The sequence below is a fragment of the Lineus longissimus genome, chromosome 5 (assembly GCF_910592395.1).
Source record: "Lineus longissimus chromosome 5, tnLinLong1.2, whole genome shotgun sequence".
NCBI lineage: Eukaryota > Metazoa > Nemertea > Pilidiophora > Heteronemertea > Lineidae > Lineus > Lineus longissimus.
The window spans coordinates 2,014,155-2,037,059 of record NC_088312.1 but is presented as its reverse complement, the minus strand read 5'-3'; the positions used below and the strand labels follow the sequence as shown (position 1 = coordinate 2,037,059).

The 22,905-nt window shown below is 42.4% G+C and overlaps 1 protein-coding gene across 1 annotated transcript; it reads right to left on the bottom strand.

The window, feature by feature from the left end:
* Positions 1–15,178: 15,178 nt before the first annotated feature.
* Positions 15,179–16,518, bottom strand: LOC135487703 (oligodendrocyte transcription factor 2-like). The gene is made up of 2 exons (XM_064771748.1): positions 15,914–16,518; positions 15,179–15,248 (listed from the first exon to the last, which is right to left on the bottom strand). The coding sequence occupies exons 1-2, from the start codon at positions 16,516–16,518 to the stop codon at positions 15,179–15,181; spliced, it is 675 nt and encodes a 224-aa protein (XP_064627818.1).
* Between the last annotated feature and the right edge of the window lie 6,387 nt (positions 16,519–22,905).

Below are 22,905 nucleotides of genomic sequence, written 5' to 3'. Positions count from 1 at the left end.
GATGATTGATTAATTAAGAGTGATTTAATTTGATCTTAATCGAAATTTAGACTGGTTTTCGTGAGAAAGACAGGGCCACGTCTGCTATCGATGTTGTCAGGGGTGTGAATCAACTCGTTGCTACCCAAAATCAGAGCCAGGATCTCGATGTCATGACGTCATATTGTAATCTACGTCATGATCCATGGCGCCCCGACGTCGCCCCGACAATGCTCATACATTGAGCATTGTGCACCCCATCCCCTTTCCCCTCCCACTCTCTGTTGCGATATAGTTCATTGTGCTCTGGCTAGGTGTCGTGCACTGGCGCGTTTGATGTTAGTCCGGGTTCCAACGTCTCTTCGCAAAAATATCGGACGGTCGCTAATTATTCCACCAGAAAGGGATACCGAGATTTCCCTCAAATGTGTACGACCATGGTGTTATCCTAATGAAATACCTCGGCCAAGCTTATAAATGAAATTTAACCGCGAGAAATGACCTGCTGGTTCTCTATTTGCAGTCTCGTCACTGGGACTCCGGCGCGGAATATTCAGACGTGTCTTCCTTATCTATTAGATGATATCAATGATAAAGAAATGTTGTTTTGAGTTCGGACACGTTTAATGTCACGTATGGCGAGTTGTCAAAAACGCAGAAGGGGTCTGGCTAGGACCGCCCTATACCACCGGCGACAGAAAAATCGTCGACTGAAGATAATCGCAAGAAAATTTATCCGTATTTTTTGATAAAATTCCATGAAACTGACGCAAATTTGGTTCACGCATGGTTATATTTATTTGCAAAACCTTTCTGGCGGTGATTTTGTCTACATTTGGGACCCACATATAGGCTTCCAATATGCTTTCCGTATATTTGGTGGGTGTGGTTGGTTCGCCGATTCATTGACGCCATAAGAAAAATGCTACTGGCCGGAGCTCTAGAATGATTGCACTCTCTGTTACATTAGTTGTAGAAAACTCTGTCCTAAAGGTTGGTTACTCTAAAATATTGTCCGGGAAGGATTCATACATTACAGGTTCATCTCTGAGGTATCGAACCAGGTCATCGGTCTCTTTATCCGCCACCATCCAATAGGGGAAGACACTCTTTCCTCGAGGACACTTAAAACTGTTACACCGGTCAGTATTGAACACTATTTCAACCTACGCCGACCAACGGGGCACAACCAAGTCTCTATCCGGCAACTTCTCGTAATAGTTTTGATTGTTCCATTTCATTTAATATCACCATCTCTCATTGCGTTCGGTCACATTGACGACAAGAGGAAACCAGGCGTGGCGACTATACGAGGGTCGGAAGTTCGCATCATTGAGTCCGACTCGCATCAATATGCGGCACAATCGCCCTCATCATCATCAACATAACGGCAACAGCACAACCCTCACAAACATGATGATGTAAAAAGGCCAACATTACCCAATCCATCCGCTCTAACAACCCAGTCATAAACAGCTTGGCGCCAGCATCTCCAATTGGGCGTTCCCCTCATATCAAACTCCGATTTCCCTCCTCCAAACTCAAAAGGTCGAAGTTGGACCTTTGTTGTTTAACACACCAAATGGTCGAAACTCATTGATGTCTAATCTTGATTCAAATTGCAGAATTGTAAGCTTATTACGCGTGGCGTTTAGTCCGGTTAAGCACTTCATTTTCCAAGACACTCGGTACGTGTTGAGGCGTATGATGCTCCTGTTTCATCTCTATTAAACCAGATAATCGTGACGCCGCGCGTTCTTTCCGAGTTAAAAGGAGGAAAATTCCCATTTGTGATGGTTTGGTGTCCTTCTGGAGCCGTTGATTGGGATATCATGAAGTATAAGGCGACACGTCTGGGGTGGGAGACGCAGGCTTTGTGTGGCCATGGCAACGTTATCAGATTGTGAATATATTATAGAAGAATGTTCAATTTGATAATGCTTCATAACTTCATAGCGGTAAAGTATAGTTTTTAATGTTGATGTAATCACTTTGATTGGGACGGTCCTCTTTGCCTTCACAGCCTCAAAACACCAGAAAAATATCCTTCGCAAAGTGTCATGATTTCAAAGTGACACGATCATCTGCCAATAATTGGCTGTTGATGAGTTAATTGAGCGGGCAGCTAACTTGTTTATACACACAATGAAACATGTAAACAACAATCATTTTCAACGCACCCTTCCGATTCCGACGTCGCCCACAAATTTGTATACTATCCGCAGAATGTTCGCTCATAATGATCTGATAATTCATATTCTATTCCAGATATAATTATTCGCTAATTTTTTATTCATGTCCGCTTTCATCAACAAAAGTAGTGTGGCTGTGAATGGCGCAAGTGTTGAACCCCCTGAAAGCGCCCCCGCTGGGTGGATGTTGACACTTTCCGGTGCCTTCATCATCATTAAATGTAATTTTATGTCTATAATACAATTATATACTATTTGAAACAACCCTTGGTAATTATTGCCACACTTCTCGGATCTTAAAACAATGTTTCGAAAGATGATTGCCCTTGATAATACCAACCAATTGTCGCGGCTATCTGTTTCGTGTTCACCTGTTGTGACACGGTTGCGGCGAAGTTGGCTGTATGGCCTCCATCGATGAACAAATTGTTTTAAAACGAAATGTTTTCCATTGGCGATGACCAGCAGTGTGCATCTGGCGATAGTTGACGGGTATCCCTCTCCATACGTTATCCACCCATTCCAACAACATGTGGGAAAGTAGGGAAAGTTAACAACCCATCCGGCCTGTCGTAACATAATCATACGGTTCTACCCCATTAGCCGTCATCATCACATCCCATTCAGAAAGACCACTCTCTAAAATAACAGTTATTCTGCAAGGTCAACTTTCATAGTTAATCGCCATGAAATTTGACCGGTTATTGTAGCAGGGACAACTTTCCCAACCGGATGGTGAAACTTTTCTAACTGGTCAGTCCCACGGACCAAGGGCATCGGAGCTAAAGGAAATGTGTTAGCTCAATGAAGGGGTAAAATTCTTGCTGGAACAATAGTCATTCAACGCAATCAACACAGCAAGTGGCCATGAAAAACTGACTGCTGGGGCTGTTAGAAAAGAACAACTTGATGAGGGAACACCGAGACGGGCTTGCGGCCAACACAGCAACTGGCTGACTGTTGAGGCTGTTTTTGTATTTCAAAAAGGATCATTTTCTCATGAGGTCGGTATGGTGGTGCTGAGTCATAGACTTATCAACTGTCGCCATTGTGCGCGAGACGTGAAATTGCGTGTCCTCAGCAAGCAAACATGTGTTCAAACGGTTTATCTGAGTTTCTCATCAAGTTGTCTTTTGATGAAGACACTATTCTGACTGCTGCACCTTCATTATCAACATTCTTAGCCCGCCACTGGACACCAATCGATCGTATCTTGCACCTCATAATGGTTGCCAAGGAAGTAACCAATCAAATATCTCCGGACAATTAGCTGCGGGACATCAGTGGTCGGCCAAACTTACACCTTAATTCTGTCAAGAATTACTGAATTCGTTGACAATTTCCTAATTTGAAGAAGAGATAAAGTTGTCGACAGAAATTGGAAACTTGTCTGTCTATCTCTAGCAATGAGAGAGATAATGTTTGCATGATTGGATGCTTGTTGTCATTTGGTTTGATTGCTATCTATCATTCGGCAGACGATGATTAGACTGGAGCAGACGAGAATCTGGTCGTTTGTTGATGACGGTGTTTCGAAGTTTCGTGTCAATCTGAAAATATCAATGAAATGGAGGCAGGATTCTGTAATTGGTCAAACGGGTAGTCAATATCGAACAAAGATAAAGACGAGGAAGAACAAAAACAACAGCAAGAGCCACCGACAGTACTAACAAGAATGTCGAAGATACCTTTCATATCTTTCACAATTTAAGTGTTCGTTGAATTGATACCTTCCACCAATGACTGTTACCCTCTTCTTTGGAAAATGGAGCAAAATGCTCAACAATGTATAGCCTACCATTACCAGTCATAGTTTTCGTTCCCAACACACCCTGCTGATTTATGCTAATGTGTCGTTTCACAAATTGCAACATTCCTGCCAACCTTGTATCAAATGTTTCCACCCCAAATCCGCTGATCAGGTAATCACCCTGGCAAAACCACAACTGCGACGGATCAGATAACCTTTTCGTTGCTCAACTTTCGCACGCTGATTGCTTTAAATGATGCGAACCAAACCATGGCGTTGTTTGTGAAAACCATCTTAAACATGGCTCTGTTGAGAAACCTTTGCTGCATGCTGCCCCATGCGGCCTTTGGTGCTTTGTGAATGCGCTGCATGGATCTGGACCAAAGATGCAAGTTGATCCCTGAACCACGTTTAACGAAACTTAATAACACTGGCGCAACATATTGAAGGAGCTTGTGAAACTGTATCCTTTGGTCAGTAACGCACGCCAACAGCTCATAGGGTACCTCACGCAGGGATAGTTGCCTTGCCTTAATACGGGAGAACCCTTGCCCAAATCCAACCCGGTAATTTTAGCCGCCATTTTGTGGTCATGTGACGTAATATGGATGACCCGGAAGGAACCAGTTGTGCTCATAACTGTAATTTGTGTCCATTTTGGGTAAATTACTGGTCTTTAAATCATTTCAGTTCACATTTGAGCAACTGGAAACCTCCTTAGTTTGTCTTCGGTTACGTTGGGAGAGCAAATGTTATTGTTTGACCGTCGGCAACGATGTCGTCTGGTCAAGTTGTGACGTCACGCGGATGTCGTCTGATCACCCCGTTGCATCTGCTGGTCAGCAAGTCAGATACGTTACATCCGCATGCACAAGCCTATACAAAGCTTGATAGTGTGTTCACCGGAGATGTCAGATTATAACACCTGATTTCTGATGTTTACCGATCAGAGTCAATATTTGATGGTGTCCAACAGATATATATGTAATTCTAGCAGATGTCAGATGATGACCGACGGATACAATTTCAGCAGATGTCAGATGATGTCAGAGAGATATAAAGAATGCAATGACACCTGATGTAATTAGATGATGTCAAACAGATATAATTCCTGCGTCATGGCGGTGTCGGACAGAAATAAGCTTAAATCGCTCAAGTGTGTTCCTAAATCCTTAATCGGTTTCCAAAGAGGCTTTTTAGGCATTATGAAAATGGCGAGATTTTGGCACACAGGGAAAGCCTTATTCACAATTATTCATTGATTCGTCTCGATTCAATTCGAAAAGCGTCTCATATGGTAACTGCACCGGAGGATCAGAATTAAAAACTTTAAAATCCTTAAAACGCATTCACGGTTCCTAAGCCCCTAGCGGGACCCTGTATTTCTAAGACCCCTTAGGTTAGTGTGACCGGTGGCTGGCTTTAATAATTGGTTATCCTCTGGTCTGACCATTATGAAGAATTAGCCACGATTGTCTATTGCTGATATACTTGAGCGGTTAGCGGACAAATGGCCATCTGGCTGCGTCGGACGCAGGGTTGGCCAGGACCTGATGGACAGCCACTGACAGACGGCCATACGTCGCCTTGGACCCTTTTACGAATCAGGGTCGATGTAAATAAGGTAGTGAGGACAAAGTAATTTGTAATGAGGCATACATCTATCATACTTGCACGATATTCAAAAGCTTCCAATTTCAATGACGAGAAAATCTCATTATATCAAGTTCGATGCTAGGCCGAATTTCAAATGCGTATAACGTTTTATTATCAGAGTCGGTTCGAAACATTGGTATGCAGGCCAAGGACAAGACCTCATACCGAGATACCTGGGGGGACCCACAGGAGGCAAGGTAACAGTGGGGGTCTCACTCTGGAGTTTTTTTGTAACGTTAAAAAGAAAGCTTTTCGAAGGACGAACGCGACGGGTGGTGAAGTTTGCCACCCACTTTCGGCAATGTTAGTACTTCTTATGGGCATGAGCGACTTTTTTATGTCTGAGAAATATCGAAGGACAACGCACCAGGGGGTCAAGGGCGTTTTGAGATGATGGGCTTATTCTAGTATTTCCTAACATTTACAAATCTTACAAAACAACGGGAAGCCAAGGTACTTTCTTATTTGGGCATGACCGGTCGAAAACCAAAAAACCAAGGACAACCGCCCGCGCATTGAGGACGGGCGAACGAAAGTCAAAAGATTAAAAATATCGGTATGTTTTCCTTTCTCTTCATTGTGACTTTCAAAAATAGTAACGGGACTTCCGCTAACACTTTAAGTGTTTAAATTGACATCAATATCGTTGCTAAAGTCAAAACTGGTTGCTTGTTATTTTAGTCCATGGTGATTAAGCCGCTCCCTAACGGGGACGAGAGAACCCTCATTAAATGCTATTTCGATGTTTCTAGCCATTGCCCCTCTTACAATTACAGTAATCCAGTTAGGCGGAATTATACGAATCGTGCGCCTAATTTATGTTCAAGGGTGTGAGTGGTCTTAAAGGGCATATGTCGGGGTGATCAGTGATATAACTGACCATGTTCCGATAATCCGAATTATGTTGAGATGAGGGGGCGTCTCATGAATGTCCTAGAGCGAAATTTCTCTTCCATTTTAAATCCCATTTTAAAACACCTTGGTTACAATGTAACAGCCTCGTTTTAACCGCAGAGGTTTTGGTGAGAACACCATGTGTTAGTTTAGTTCTAAAAGGCAAAATAGACATTTGCTTATTGCCATTAGTTGCTCCCGTTACGTCAGTTCCTCTTAAATGTTAATGAAATATTCATCGCGATTATCGTACATGTGCTACTAAAAAATATGAGCACGGTCCCCAATCGGACCTGTTAGAGCGACATCCTCGTCACAAAGCAGCGTCTCTTGTGTAACTCGTGAGAGAAACCTGGCTCGCCTGGGGCAGAGGCCTCAAGTGTGATTGTCCCGTTAAGGATAATGCGTTATTGGAGAGGTCTCCGTCAAGATTAGCTCGGTGCCCTCGCCCAGCCCGGGGCGGGGCATGCTCATACACGGATCCTGTACGGACCTAATAAGCTTGGCCCGTCCTCGGGGAGAAGGAAGAAGCAAACGGAAGAATAGGCTACCACCCGATGTAAAAGTCACATTGAATGATCGGGCGGTTTTCATTCTACTTAAGTGTCGGTGACGAGTGGCCAGCGAAAGTGACACAGCTGTCGCCAAGCAAAAGTGCAAACGGTTCACGTTATCTTTTTCAAAACGTCTCGTGATGTAAAACAGCGCGTTCTTTTGTTTTCCGGCTGTTTTGACACCGTTGCTTCTACCACGAATGCACTCTCGCCAGCGGTAGTCACTGTAAGATGGCATGGTTCTTTCAGTAGCGTTTAGCGACGGTGTAAAATGTGGTGGCGATCTCCACATAAAACCTGTTGAACATCCCTCGCCTCATCCGGCGCCAAAGGAAACTCAGAAGAGAAGGAGCAGGGTGGAATCTGGATTATTTTCAAAAGTGAAAGGCCGAGTTTTAATAATCTCTGATGATGTGATAATGGTATCCCGGGTAGAAACAGGCAAGACTTAACAGCTGTTTGCGCGGACAAAAAGGCGAACATGGTGTTGAAACCGCCTCATATCTGTCTTACAACCTACTCCTATTGAGGCGCCATTGTCACGCCGAGATTTTTAATTTAACTTGTACTGTACGGGTAACTGGGTTATGAAAGGCGTCTCGCCACTAGACAAGTCCGCCATTTACGACCAGGAGAGTGTTACCGCGTCCATTACAGCGCGTTAAACTCCTTGAAGAGGTTGCAAACACGCTATTAACACGGCGAACATAAGAACATTGTGATTCCAGTATCCTCCACGGATGTTCATCTCATCCTGAACAAGTTTTCAAGATGTGATGCTTTCATTATCGGTGAAGTTTAATCTAACCCCTCGTCACTAGTTAAGCACTTTCTTCTCGATGTTTGAATGGGTTATTAAACTCAAGACGCGCGTGGATCACTCTCAATGCACGTTTATAATTAGTTCCCGTAATTAAATTGTTCATTGGACAACGGGTTTGTCCAAAGAGAAAGGCTCATTATAGTTGGCGGCAACCTATTCAAGATATTGGGCTAAATCAGCAAGCTTTTACCTGAGATCAGAAAATTCAATTTAAAAATCAAATTGTCTTTCAGTGCCAAGGTCTACCATCTTTTTAATGAGCAGATCACACCCGAAACTTTATTTTAAAAATCACGAAATCTCGTGCTTGTCCTGTTCGTCTTTGTCTCGAGCCCTGATGCGGTGTGTTCCTGCAGCGATTTTATTATAACTAGACGTTTCATTTCCGCTAAAAAAACTTTTAATGGCCGTTAACTCTTACAACTGTTTATTTTTAACAAACTGATTTAGCAATTTTTCTAAACCTAAAAAGTTCGTCTCTAGCTAAAGGTGGATACAGACCGCCTACTCGAGTGCGTACTATAACAGCTTTAGGACGTTACAGGCAATGCTTCTATTGTCACACCACGCGATGTATTTTGAGTTCCCTTTGAGACCCTTGCAAACCATTTTGGTCCCTTCCGCCGCCTTGGGGCATATCACACGGGAACATACCGTAAGCAGCATCATCTTACGCAACCAGAGCAAGCCATGCCGTTTATTTGCTGGTCATTATCCCGCTTAGAATAACATCAGTTAGGGATGGACACCTGTCCTTGCTGATTGGATTCACAGGATGTCAGTTTTGAACTAAAACATTGTACCAAAGACGGAAGTTTTTTTTATAAGCAGCAATATCAGGCCATTTCACTCAATACTATACTACTCCCTCATGGAAGCATGAGTAAGGAGGAATCATGTTGTGGGCCCTGTTTGCAAGAGGATAGGGTAAAGGGGACACAGACAAGAGCTAGAAGGCCAGATTGGTGCAAGGTGGTTTCTCGGTGGTTGTGGCAGCCGAAGATGAGTTGGCGAAATGGAATCAAAGAAGATTGACTTTGCCACTGACCATTTGTCGGTAAACCACTTCCGGGCCCATGGAGATGCGCTGTGAGAGATAGCGGAAGTAACAATAAGAAGATTCTAATCGTAAATGACGCGGAAGGTGATATTGATTAAGAAATAATTATCCTTCTTTGAGACATAAATTCAAAATCGGAAGTATCTTCCTGCGTTCGCTGGGTTGGCAGGTGTCTTGTGCCTTATTCAGTGCCCGTATCCCGGGGCTCGGGTAGTTATCAAGATCGGAGAAGAAAAGCAACAGAATTGAGATATTCGAACGCTTTCAAATTGTAAATAAGATTTAATAAGATTTCAAATCAGAGTCGGATTTATCATGGAGACACTTGAGTGATTCGTAAGTTTGGTACTTGAGGACGAGTTCTGATGACTTAATCTCGATTTTGCTCAGGGCGTTGCGGGTTATGATGGATGTTCGTCAAGGGCATTTGCAGCATATCCTCGGGGGAAGTTTTCAACAGGTGAAACCCCTGCTAAGCTACGGAAAGTGTATTGAGAAAGTGTCCGATCGTAACCCCGAGAGGATAACCCAAGTTCAATCATGTATCGAAGGAAATCTATTCAGATATCAAGGTATGCTTTTGAGGTGGTTGTATTATGAACTCCATGACGCTTACGACCCAACCACGCCCCTTCTGAAACGCCCGATCATGAGAGTGCTCACACCTTTTTCTTACCATCCTTTCAACAACAAAGCAGAACAGAGTTATTTTATTCCGTCTTAAATAGGAAAAGGAACCAATTTAATTCTGGGCTGCACCAAGGATTTGATAATAAAGAAAAGTTTTGCCCACAAATCGTCGATTTAATGAAGTTTAAATCAAGTTCGTGGTATTTACAATGTAAACATGGGGTCTTAAAACAAATTTCACTTTTATTTTCTGCTCAAAATGAAGAAACGTCATCAGCCCCATATCCGGGGTATAAGTTTAATCATGTTTATATGTTGAATTGTTTGACGATGTTTGTCAAATGTCTGTAAGAATGTACTATGGTAATTACAGTATCCATGTCTCCGTATTATAAATTGAACGAAAGCCCTTGGTGAAACAGGCAGTGCCAGAGCGAAAATGTCAGGTCTGGAGACAAACTTTCCAATCTCAAAGATATGATTATTATAGATCCCATAATTAATGTCGAAAGAAGGAGAAGTATTGAATGGTAGAGGCTGGTTTGGGTTTGGTTGGGGCGGCACCCCGTTGAGGCCAGGGTGACAGTTCTACTTTTACAGACATTGAGTCTACCATTAAAAAATATTCAACAGATTTTCGCTTATTGATAAATGATTGGTCAATGGTGATGTCGTATGACGGACTATCTCAAGTACTTGTGCTGGCGTTTGGCTGAAAGCCCAGCCCACATGGTCGCGTCTCGATATAGGTATGGGGGAGCACCTTGGCGTCACTGGCACAAAATATCAGCAGGGTGACGAAGAGCATACTAGCAAAGTTGGTCTCAATGGGATTTCTATTTGTCCGCTGAGATATCAAACTTCATTGAATATAATATCATTGGAGAGTAAATCTGCTTGTTGGGATGAATCGTGCTATTCTGCAGAAGTGTTTTCAAGTGTTTGTCGGCATGTCGGGTCACCAGTGTTATAAATACGAGCATTGGACGCTCAAGACGCTAGGGGTACGTTTCCACATTGTCCGCCATTGTTGAACTGCCGAAATTTCCTAACGAGGTTAATTTAGCAGTCTGGTGAAAATCTGGCATTTTTTCACTCAAACGCGTATTGGAACGCTGCACCCTGGGCGTCCCACTAATGATGACAACCCGTGCTGGGCCGTTGACTGCGCGCTCTACTGAGTCAATCGGGGTAACAGAGGTCCCGTCCTTGCACGCCGGGAACATCCTTAACAAGACACTGGCCGAGGACTAATTTTACGCGGCATCACCGCACTGGGACCCAAACAATGGAAGAATGAATGAAAATTCATATACATAACCACAATATCGCGGACGAAATTGGTGCTTATTTTTATTCTAGAGAAGTAGAGTGTATGGAGGATTTGAATGGCGACCTTACCACTTGGCGTTATGGCGAATTAAGTGGACCAATTATTAAGAAATGACGATATGCGCCTAGAAGAAAATTACCGTCCTTGTGTAGGAATGTCAACGTTCAATTGGAAACGCTTTAACGACAATTGTGGAGTTTTTAAGTTACATTGTGCCGCCCTGGAGGAAATGATAGGCTCGATTTATTCCATGGTTTGCGAGAGAATCATTGCATGTGGGACACAAACAAAAAGACTAACACTTCTCTCCTGTCCATCACACCTTTTGCGAGAAGATCCGAGAGATTGGTTTTTGAACACCATTGATATGAACTGATAAGGTCTTGCTTGGCGTGATATCCTCTGACTGTATCACGCGTTTTGATTAAAAAAATCCAAGATGGCGCATGAAAGATATTGTGAGTTTCGTTAGTGGTTTCTATCAATGAGGTTAAGTTCCTGCTCCGTTCCAGCGACCATTTGTCAAATTCACAAAAGCGATAATTAAATATTCTTGTAACGATAATCAAATATTCTAGTATCGCTTCCAATAACATTTGTCGTGATATTCAATTGAAACTTGGTGAATTGTTACTCAATTATCGTCAACAAAATACGACTATTATTCAATTCTTGTTTCCTTCAACATAAGATTTGCACCTCATGACCTTCACCGCCATACCGTGCCAGACGTATGAAACCTTTGATACACCAAATAATATTTATTTAAGCCCATTTGATAGAAACAAACAATCCTCCTCTCAATATGTCCTGGTCGTTTTGATTTGAGGTGAAGGCGTACCGAATACCCGCACACCCATGTTGATAATACACAAAACGTATTTCACATTGCGACGCCCCTCTCCGGACGCTGCTCAATACTCTCACCTCTTTCCTTACTTGCCTATTCAGGCTGTATTCAACCAGTTTTAACCCAGCTTCACGCCTTTTTCTTCATAGATTTCCTGTGCATGAAGTTCTAGGAAGATGCCAAATGATTTTTTTCATCTAATCTGGTCCCAAAAGTTACGTTTTTCCATCGACTCTTGGCCAGGCGCAAGAAACCAGCTTTTCCGATTACTTTCCGTGGCTCAGTTTTCACGCCTCCTTTCCTGCTTGTCCATTCTACTCAAGATGTATTCAGCTTCTTAAACCCAGCTTCGCCTTTTTCTTCTTCATAAATTTGTGCATAAAATTCTTGGAAGATGTCAAGATGATTTTCTTTAAAATGCAGTAACTGATGAGATAAATTTCCCATCGATGCCAATGAGGAGAAAAGGCTAAGGAGTTCGTGTATATGGCCGGAGAAGAGAACCCCTGATTTCCTCAGGATGATCGTATAAATGACAACAGATAAAGGCCAGTGCTAGTCATCACCTGAAGGGATATGGCAAGGTCGATTCGTAAGTTTGTATACAAGAGTTCTTCTTGACAAGCCCTCACCTATAAGATCAAGAATAAGATATAATTGACCATAAGCCGTTTTGGGTCTAAATTAAAGTATAGACGATTTCATACTCTCAATATAGGAATACAATGTGCATTATGAGAAACATGAGTGTCTTTCTTACGATTTAGAAAGGTGTGAATCTTGGTGTTGAGATGTTTGGAAAGTGACCCGCGGTGGCCTAAAGTTAAACATTCCAACGGCGTATTCCTTCTTTTGAAGAAGCCCCTCAGCGAATCGCAATCTTTCTAAATGGGGTGGTAATATGGATACAAGATTCTCAGCACTTTGACACCCGGGAGAATGATGCTTCTCAAGCGATAAAATCCTTGTAAATAACCCAGATATAATTGCCAATTCTTTGCTTATTGTCAATTCGTACATGGGTTCATTTCAGCGTTCATAATGACACTTGGCTCATTATATACCGTTACTGACAATTATGATTCAACTTGTGAATCTAATGAGGCGTGATTTTGTCCAAAGATATTTAAGGACCAAAGACTTATTTTGTCATATTTTCTCCAAGTGAATAGAAATTTCTTCTAGCCATATTGCCTTGGGTCGTATATATTTCGGATGGGTGGTTTGTGATGGGAATTTGACAATCCGACACAAATTGATCTAAAAAGGCCTTAACTTTAAAAGGTCATATTTTCCGCGTTATGGAATTTAAGGGAGGATCCAATTTGAATGTACGGAATTCGCGTGAAAGAATTTAAATGGCGAAAATACGTTGCTGATAAAGCGGAGAGCATTCGGCAACTGAAAAAGCGCAAAAGCTTGAAAAAAGTTATTAGTGGACTCATCGACATACAACGAGAGGGCGGTGCAATTTACCATTTACTTCTAAGACATGTCAGAGTGGTTTTCAACAGTTGGAGACCAGTCCTTAATTTTGGTAAAAGGCGTATATTGGGGGCACCCTCCAAACGAGATGATGGCTGGCATTGTTCCGTAGCAAAAGTACGCCAGTAAATGGACTTGTTGGTATAACATGACGAATGTCACTTTGTTTCCATTTGCCCTTTTTCTGTTTTTTGAAATATTCGTGTTCATGGGCTGTGAATTACAAATTATTCTTGACGACTGGGTCACAGGATGAAAAAGATTGATCATCCACATTTTCATCAGGTCGAGGGAAGATAAAGAGTAATAATTCTAAATCACCATATTTCATTGCCTGACTGGTTCCGATTACAAATCTGCAACCACCGTGATACAAAACGATTTTCATGATATTATGAATGAAAGATCTTATCGCGGCCATCTTAGAAAATGATCCAAAATGGCCATCTATTGTGCGGGATGAAAAAATTCAAAGCAGTTATAAAATCTGATTGCAGTTATCAGATTTCTGTGACAACGATGAATTGTGGTTACTCGAGCAGTGATTTTACCAGTCAGACAACAAAAACGCGACCTTTCTTCTGTGTTGCTTCCGTATGTTGATGTTGTTCTCATCGTCTGCTTCTGTTTTGGCTTCCATCTTGTGTTCCTCGATTCGCTGCGGGGCAGCGATCCATCAACATTAAACTGCCAACACAGCAACAAACCCTTCTGTCAACCTCGAATGATAATAAGGACACAACCACAACTTATAATTTGGCGTAGATTTAATGTACATCAAGCTTCCAGCTAGACATGCACATGCTGTATATACAATGTACAGATCGACATTCATTTCAGGATCAGACGGCACTTCAATTTACACAGTTACCAGAACGTTATCATGAACTCTTGTAGATAAGTAAGGTTCATTCATGAAACGATATGACCCTTACTGCTACTCATTCTTTATGAGAAGGTAGAACGAAATAATTATAGTTTGATGGTTCTTAAAATTGTATGCTTTTTAAACGAATTTCATTTCATTTGATTAGATTAACCCTTTCGATGCTGTGAATCTAACTCTATCGTGATCTATGTTAATCTGAGCAACCTTTAGTTAAAACTCTGAATTGACGTCGCTCAATAATTAGCGTGCTTAATTACCATTTGTATATACATAATTACATTATGACTGCACGTATATTTACATTAAATAAACAAAATATTGTTTAGTCTGTACAGCTGAAATTACTCTCAACTTTTCCTAAGAGCAACATGGGTGAGCAAACTCTTCGACTCCGACTGATGATCAAAAGACAACTCAAAACACCACTAGCGTTCCGTCGACAACATTATTGAAACTCAAATTCGAGGAACTAAATGTATTTTCAGATTTGCAGCATTGAAAAATATCACAAATCATTTACCAATTTAAACGTTCAAGGCATCGAGAATAGGCCTACACAATTTAACCGGTGACATAAACTGGGCATACTGGTGTCTATATGTTACTCACATAATAATGAGAAAAGTGCACATCTTTCTTATTTTCCAGAAATTAAAGACCATTCCAGTAAATGCATCAAATTGCAGATATTTGTTTTGCAAAGGACAAATAATGGCGAAGATAAACACACCTTATTTTTCATCTCAAGATGCAAGAAAAGATACCATTTCTTTTTCAATATTGTACCATCTGGTCTGGGTGATAGAAGTTGGGTTTTTTCAACATGTGTCGGCGAGATTTGATGAGGTGGTCATAATTAAAACCAGGCTGTATGAATTCAAACGACAATGAAATTATCATATAATGAGTTTTGGCGATAAAATAAACTCGGTATCACTTTGTAACAGAGTCAGGAGACGTCCCCTTGAGGTACAATCACGATGATGGGATACAGCATCCCAAAACCCTGTCATAACGCGACACACAAAAAGCACAAATCATTTGCAAGATAATATACTGTCCTATAACTTGTAATTTACTCAATCACGTCCCCTTGTCCATTGTTGCAGCCTCCATGGTCCCGTGGAATGAAATTGACGTCTGCGCCTGGGGGCTATGAGGAGACAAACGCCAACAGACCTTAGCTGTTTTCATACACAATAGAAAGGCCTTTGCGTCTATGATTAAACCTAAAACTGTCCTGTTTTGAGCTTGTGGAAGTCAGCCCCATATGCCGCGCAAACGCCGCGGTCTCCCTTATAAAAGAAACGCACTGGAGTGAGCGAATCTTTGCTGTTGTGAGCTGTCCTGATTTGAGTTTGCAATACGCCGTAACTGCACAAGTTAATTAATGTTCCCTGAATATCACTTTAATAGGAAACATCCTCTCTTCAAGAGATCTGCACACACGACTGGAGGACAATAGCGGAACTGTCAATATCATAGGCGCACTCCAAGCACAACCGCATCAATGTCCTCAGTTGCATTCCGACGGATGGGTTTGCATTGTCGCAGCGTCCGATGTATCATTTCGCCGTGGAGCGGACTGACGAAAGTTCAAAGAAGCAGAATGCAGCGTTCGTCCCTGTATCATTTTAGTGGAGCAACTCCATCAGATGAAAGTTTAGATCAGCACAAATTGATTGTCATTGTGTCCCTGCTGATCATTTTGCTGTCGAACCCATCAGTGATGAGGAATAACAGTTTAGAGGTCCACAAGACGCTCGTATTGAGTCCGCACATTGGTTACAAGAGCAAGGAATGGGCCAAGATCCGTACATCATTGGCCTGTGTCCCATCGGCGTCATCGGCGAGGACGGGTGGGTATGAGCTTGCTGGTGAGAGAAAACAGGTAACGTCGGCGCGGCCGTGGAGACGGATACTGGCATAGGTGGCGGGCAGGGCGGCAGGCTCATCGACGGCATGGAAACTGTGGGTAGAGCTGTCTGCGGGGGCAGTGGTGGGGGTGGATGGTTACGAGTTTTATAGATATCACTCACCAACTTTTTCATCTCGTCCAAAGAGTTCGTCAGCATCAATATATAGTTCTTTGCCAGCAATAACGTGGCAATCTTTGAGAGTTTTCGCACTGAAGGTCCATTAGCGTACGGCATGACTTCTCGGAGTCCGTCAAGCGCCGAGTTCAAGTCGTGCATCCTCCTACGTTCTCGACTGTTGATTTTCAATCGAAGGTCCTGCAACTCAGCTTCCGAGAAACATTTTGCTTCTAACTGCGACTGTCTCCTGTCTCGCCTGCTGCCGCGAGTTTTACCAAAGTTCGACTGCTCCTGGCTTGAGGGGGAACCGGATCCGTTGTGTCCGTCATCCGAAGACATATCGTCGGAGAAATAATCCACATTTACGTTGGCGTCTGTCTCGGCCATTCTATCGTCTGCGGTGATTTGCGTAAAAGTTATGAGATTCTAACAAATGACGTTTTGAAAGTTTGCGGTATAAATGTCACCACCATGGCACGATTTGGTTTATATACCCCTCACCCCAGGGGTGACAGGTCGGAACCACTAAAAACACGGGGCGGGCCACGAACCCCAAAACGGACCCCGATTGGTTGATGATTGCCAAACTTTTCATAGGACAATGGCCGCGGTCTGAAGAAACACGTAGGGGGCGGGCCGAGTGTCAAAGTGTGGGCAACTTTCGCTAAGAAGGAAAGAGGAAATTGTCAGACGGGGAAGCGCCAGGTCCAGGTCCATTCAGGTAACACTTTCGCGGTTTGTGAGTTTCATGTTTGACGTTAATTGGACCTGGCGATTGCATATGTCGTCGCCATGTCCGATATTGGATCGTGTCTGACACGTGGTGCCAACAAGTTTAACTATAGGATGGACGCTGATGAATATTAGTTAAATTGTTGTTGTTTACAAGTCTTTAGTGAATTAATCATGTTGTCTTACGTGTAATTTGCTTAGTTAATGATTCGAACAGACTCACCTACTGAGTCCCATCCGGAGAAGTTAGTTTACGACAATGAATAATTCTGATAACCCAGAAGATGCTGAAGTTTAGAGAGACTAATTAACAGTAGCAGGCCAACAGAGAACAACATTTCTTTCTCGAGATCAGCTAAACTAGGCCTACTCTATATCATTGGCGTTGTTCAGCGGCAGTAAAAAAGAAATTCACAGACTTATTTCACAATTCAAATCAGCGGCGTGCTGCCTCGACATGGCTGTTGTGAAATTTGCGTGTTAAGGTACATGTTCCAAGTTCAAGAAAACACTATAATCTACTCCTTTTCTTGAAGTGCACATCCTGCTGGCTGACAGTCTTCCAGAGTACACCATATGGACCCCAAAACATCTCAAATAAAGAAAATCATCTTTAATTATAATTTAAGTTACTTCCCGGCTCTATGACTTAGGACAATTCCCATCAAAAGTGACTTTAACGATAAGGGATTTAATTCTGGTGTAAAATCACCCAAGGGTTCTGGTATAATGACCCTGAAGCACGGCAGCGTGTTTTGTAGTCTGCATTTGAACCCCTAATCCCCCAACTCATGGAAAGAATTGAAAACAATTTGAAATATGGCTGAGGTAATTGGTGGTTTCATCTTGACAGGGAGCTGTTAAACTCGGTGTCCTGTTCCCTCACTGAGGTCCCGCGGGGAGGTCTTGGCGACATGTTGTGAGAGACTGGGGGTGGACTCCACGGGGTGCTGTTTTAAAGGGTTGCTACATGTACAGGCAGGAGCAAGGGGTCCAATTGGTGGTCGTATGCTGATTAAAGTCACTGATTAACTAAACAGGTCCGTTTGAGTGAGCAACAGTGTGAGTCAGACCCTAAAAACATCTTTCACAGACATCTAAAGACTTCTCCGAGCTGAAATTTTACCATGTTTTTTTCACACTATTACCAACGAGAATGCAATAATAGTGAAATCTGGGTAACTATTATTCATACACGTAATTCACACAAAATCAATCTTTCTCTGATTGATTAATTAGCTTGAAGCAAACGCCGACCACTTCAACACATACTCAATCAGTGGAACAAAACTCATAAATTGAGAAGATTCTCATCTCACTATGAAAACAAGATGAAAAGAACAATTGTTGTTACAACATGATTTCAGACCAGTACTGGTAATTAGGAGCTGTAACTCCATATATTGGGAAACCACGAGCTGGGCATAACTGATCATAAGCAACGGAGATATCGCATTTATTTTGTTGTCAGTTTTGGCCCCCTGGTGGCCAAGCCATGAATCAGATCGAACAGAATTTGGTCTTTGAGGTCATCAGACCTATACGTTTTTGAAAAGTTGCTTTTTAATATAATCTGCAAATCGTCAGTGGTAGAAAATGTGAGCTTAAACTAACCGCACTCTCAAAAATCAGTGTTGAAATAGCGAGACAGGTTGGCGGCTCGGCGTCTCATTAAAGTCTCTTTACCATCTCCTAAGATTCTTCCCAGGATGTCCATTGTAGCGTGTTCTCCACCCATCCTCCCCGCGACAGGAACCTGCTTGACTTCTTGCTATCAAACGGCTCCTTCAAAGGTCCATTAGTGGCCGAATTAGTGAACGCTATCATACTGAGACGCTACCGCAATGATTTGTGGCGTTTGAACGAAATTGAGCCCCTGTTTGCGGGATATGTCAATGCAAGTACACATTGTCGTGCGTCCGGTTCAATCTAAATCTGGATTTGGATTTACACTAACACGCAACGGATCTTCTTTAAAGACATGATAAGATATCTAAGATATTTTTGATAAAGGCAACAAGGACAGCCACAAAACCACGTCACTAACACGCCTGCCAACCGCCCGACGCGACATTAGTAAATCGCTGAAACGGGAAATCTTTTTTGACTTGTAAAACAGTGACCGCGGTTTGATTGGTTATTCGTTTGGAAAAGAACCAGCGGGGCGCTTCTGATGTCTTTTGGTGGAAATTTGTCTTATGTCATGCCGTCTGTTCAAATATGTAGCTTAGTGAAGTGCTGCTGCTGAAGAAGAAGAAGAGCCCGAAGTTGGTGAGTAGTTGCGGTAAATGGATTGTGGGTTCTTCTAACTGGCTGGCTATTCTGTAATTGTATTCAAACAAGCCCAAGTAAAATACGTCTTTTCTCGATGGGAAGGATAAAATGGGTGCCTACTTTTTCTGCGACACCCACCGATTTCGTCGCAACACCGCCAGAGAAGCAAAAGTGTCGTTTCAAATCTGGTATGTCACCCTCGACATTCTTGCTATGATACGAGATTTAGCGTGACTTCATGGTGTAATGTTTTCACAGAGCAAATAGTTCTCATATACCAGTTTGTTTGGTTTAAAGATGATTTAGCCAAGACATTTGCTCAACTTTTGCCTCAATTGCAATATAAACATTTTTGGCATATCAGGGACGCTGAAGTCTTTCTTCCTTGGACAAAAACGCAGCGGATTAGTAGCTAAACTAAACAAACTGGGGAGTGCAAGAAAGGGAAAATGGCAGATCTGGATGAAATAGTTGGCCATCTGCATCCCTCTCTAAGCGCTTATGGGTGATGAAAAGGATTTTCTCTGGCGAGTTTTGGCAGTCTTAGGGAATAGACGACACAAAGGTCCGCGTGAATGCGCCGGGGAAGTCGGGTACTCGAGTCGGCGGGGAAATCGTCGCCTCGAGGCAACTAGCGCTAGCAGACGATCCACACTATTAAAACCGACGTTTTCAGTAGAAAATTGAACCACTCGAATTATTTTGAAATTTACTGGGTGGATGTGTATGCTTGTTAACCAGATGCGGGGTGAGACATGGGCGAGCGTTAAGTCCCTGAGCGGACTCTCTTGCCAGGCTGTCGCACTGTTCGCGTTCCCTTTCAAAATTTCTCATTTCGCGGCAGCCATTAGCTTAAGTGGGTTGGAGATATGCGCAGGTTGCCTGTAAGACTTTCCAGATTTCAATTCAACCAAAAAATTACCGAACTTGAAGCGAATTTGTCCTGAAGATTCTTTATTATTTGAAGTGAGAAAAAAAATTTGCACTTCGATGACGTATAAGGGTTAATGTTGCATGATGCTGGTGCCCGGTTGATCAAGCAGCAGCAATCAGGCGTAAAATGGCACAAGACATTGTCAGCATATGTCATGTGACTGGAGTGCGACATCCGGGCACCGCGCGCCCAAATCCTACCGTCTGCCATGTCCGAGTTGTTTGTTACAGGAGAAGACTGTTTTTATGGCACGAGTCTTAACCATAAAGTGTAAAAAAGGAAGAAAGTCTACGACAGGATTTTAAAAGATGCCAATGACTTTCATGACGTCACAACATGACATGCATTTTCCTTGGTATTCACGCCGAAAGTTAGTTCCATAACCGGGGTACCAGACTTACGGTTATATCGCATTTAGGTTAAGTTTATAAATGGGTAGTAGATTCATATAATTACTCCATATATTAATTAAAAGTGTTTGGACATAAATTTACACTTTTTTGTAAATGGACGTATTTGAAGATGAAAAAGGCTGTAAACAGATTAAGGTGTTACGGCGTCCCGAGACAGTCGATTAGCACCTCGTGTCAGCAGAGGTTGACTAATTTAATAATTTGGATTAATAACCTTGTTAATTATTTAAGAGTTTTACAGACGCCAACAGATTTAGCGCTTTATCCATTAATTGTAAACAAAGCACAGAAGTGAATACTTATAAATTGGAGCTCTAAACAATGTTGGTGCCAATTAAAATAAAAACGGGACAATATTTTGTTTATTGATAATACACTTGTTTAAATCTGAGCCTTGGATTATGATGATCGCCAAAGCCTGATCCGATAATGCCATGCTTTTTGGTTCAGCACAGTTGGACCAACGCCCAAAACCAAGGGATATGCTGCTTACTCCCTCTTGGCAGAATAAGCTTGGCACCTGGCTGCCGGTCAAGTATTTTTGATTATGTACACCGTACAATTAAAATCAAATAACTTGTGACGGCAAATAGAAAGAATATTAAAAAAATAATAATCGTATCCAAAATGAACATCTGCACATTTAAAACTGTTCTAGCAAAATTTTACAATCCGCTTTGAAGTACAATGTGTAATATTTTGAATTAGATTTGAAATGAGATGATCTGTTGTAACAATCAATATCCGGTCACGTGGCTTGATTCATCACAAAACCGTGCGCATGGTTTTCCGTTTTTGTGTCGTCTGTTTACCAGATGATTTTCAAGCACCCGTGTCCTATTTGTAAAACAACAATCAAAGAGGATGAAAAATCGAATGAAAGTTTTCAAACAGTTATCAATCCTCTCGAGAAAGGTTATAATAATCCTTGATCTGACCACAGGAAGTGAGAAATCCGCATAATTCTTTGTCAAACAATGAATATTTTGTACCAATTCAAGCCGCCATCTTTGTTGACGCCCCAAAATTGCCTGGAATGAAATTTTCTTACAATGTGGTCAAAAAGACCAAGCTGCGACTTCCCACTTGAGATTTTCACCAGGTGTCAGAAACATACGTCCTTTTGAAATTCATCACTTTCTAAGCTTTAAAATGAAGAGATTTCTGAATCTCATTTTGAATGGTGGTATCTTTCCTTCACGCATGAGCGGAAATAGCAAATTTCAAGATGTCGGTCATCTGGTGATAATGCTTCATAATCGGACAGCGGCAGGTCAAAGAAAAGAAGATGCAATGCGCTATCTGTCAAAGGGACAGAGAAACAAAGGGTTTGGTGTCTATGAGGTCCAAAGGGGTCAAACCACTGGAGGGATGGAGGGGGCCGAAGTCATTGTTCCCGGTCTATCTCTTGAATTGGATGCTCCCAGATCATCCTTTTCTATCCCAAGTTTGTAATCACATTAAGATACGGTTGGTGAGCTTTATCCAAAGCTGGGCGCACTGATAATTCAAACTCGAGTTAACGCTTTTCGAAAGCGACTGCAGAAAGCCATATATCGATTTCGTTTGGAAAACATCGATCGACGAGTTGCGACAGAGTGCGGGCCGCCGCACTCTCCGCTCGCGGCCAGATTCCGCCGCGGCTTTTCCCTTCCGAGGTTCTTCCTTCTCTTAATGTAGGCCTACACTGATGGCCATTAAGAAGTGCAAAAAGTGATTGTTTACATACGGACAAAAACAGGAGAAATGATAAAGAAAGATATCATCCGTTCATGCAGGAGATGACGCCTGAGGTCACGTGTCATGTATGGAAGATCATCTCAAACGACAACACCAATCACATCCCGCCAATTAGCAAACCATTAATGTCATACTAGGCGTCCCTTGATTAGTATACCTCTCATGTCCCTGCTGTTTCGGGGCAGTGACGTCATTGTATGCCAATAGATCGTAAGTTTTGCTTTACCGGGCATGAGACCAGTAACTATAGGCGCAGTCAGAGAGAGAGCTCACGCCCGCTGCGTGCGCGCCTTCTAATTAGCCGCTATTAGCATGGCTATTTAAGGTGACGGGCGGGTCGACTAGCGGTGCTTACCGACCAGCGTCTGTCTATTAGAAGCCAACAAGACAAGAGCGGTAAAGTTACGTAAAACTTGTAAATTTCAGGTTGAAAGAAGTGTTGAGGCATAACGGTTACATCGTGATTGTTGAGGGTGGATGTGTATTGGGTGATTAGAGAGAGGGCCTCATTGAGGGAGCGTGTGAACGCGTGAGAGTGTCAGGGTGTCATTTGTCAACTGTATTGAAAGGAGGCAGGATAATTATTATCTTTCCTAATAGCTGCATGGGCTGCCGATTTCAAGTTAAGAATGAAAAACGAAAAAGAATGGAAATTGAAAAGACGAGAAAATAAAAGGAAAG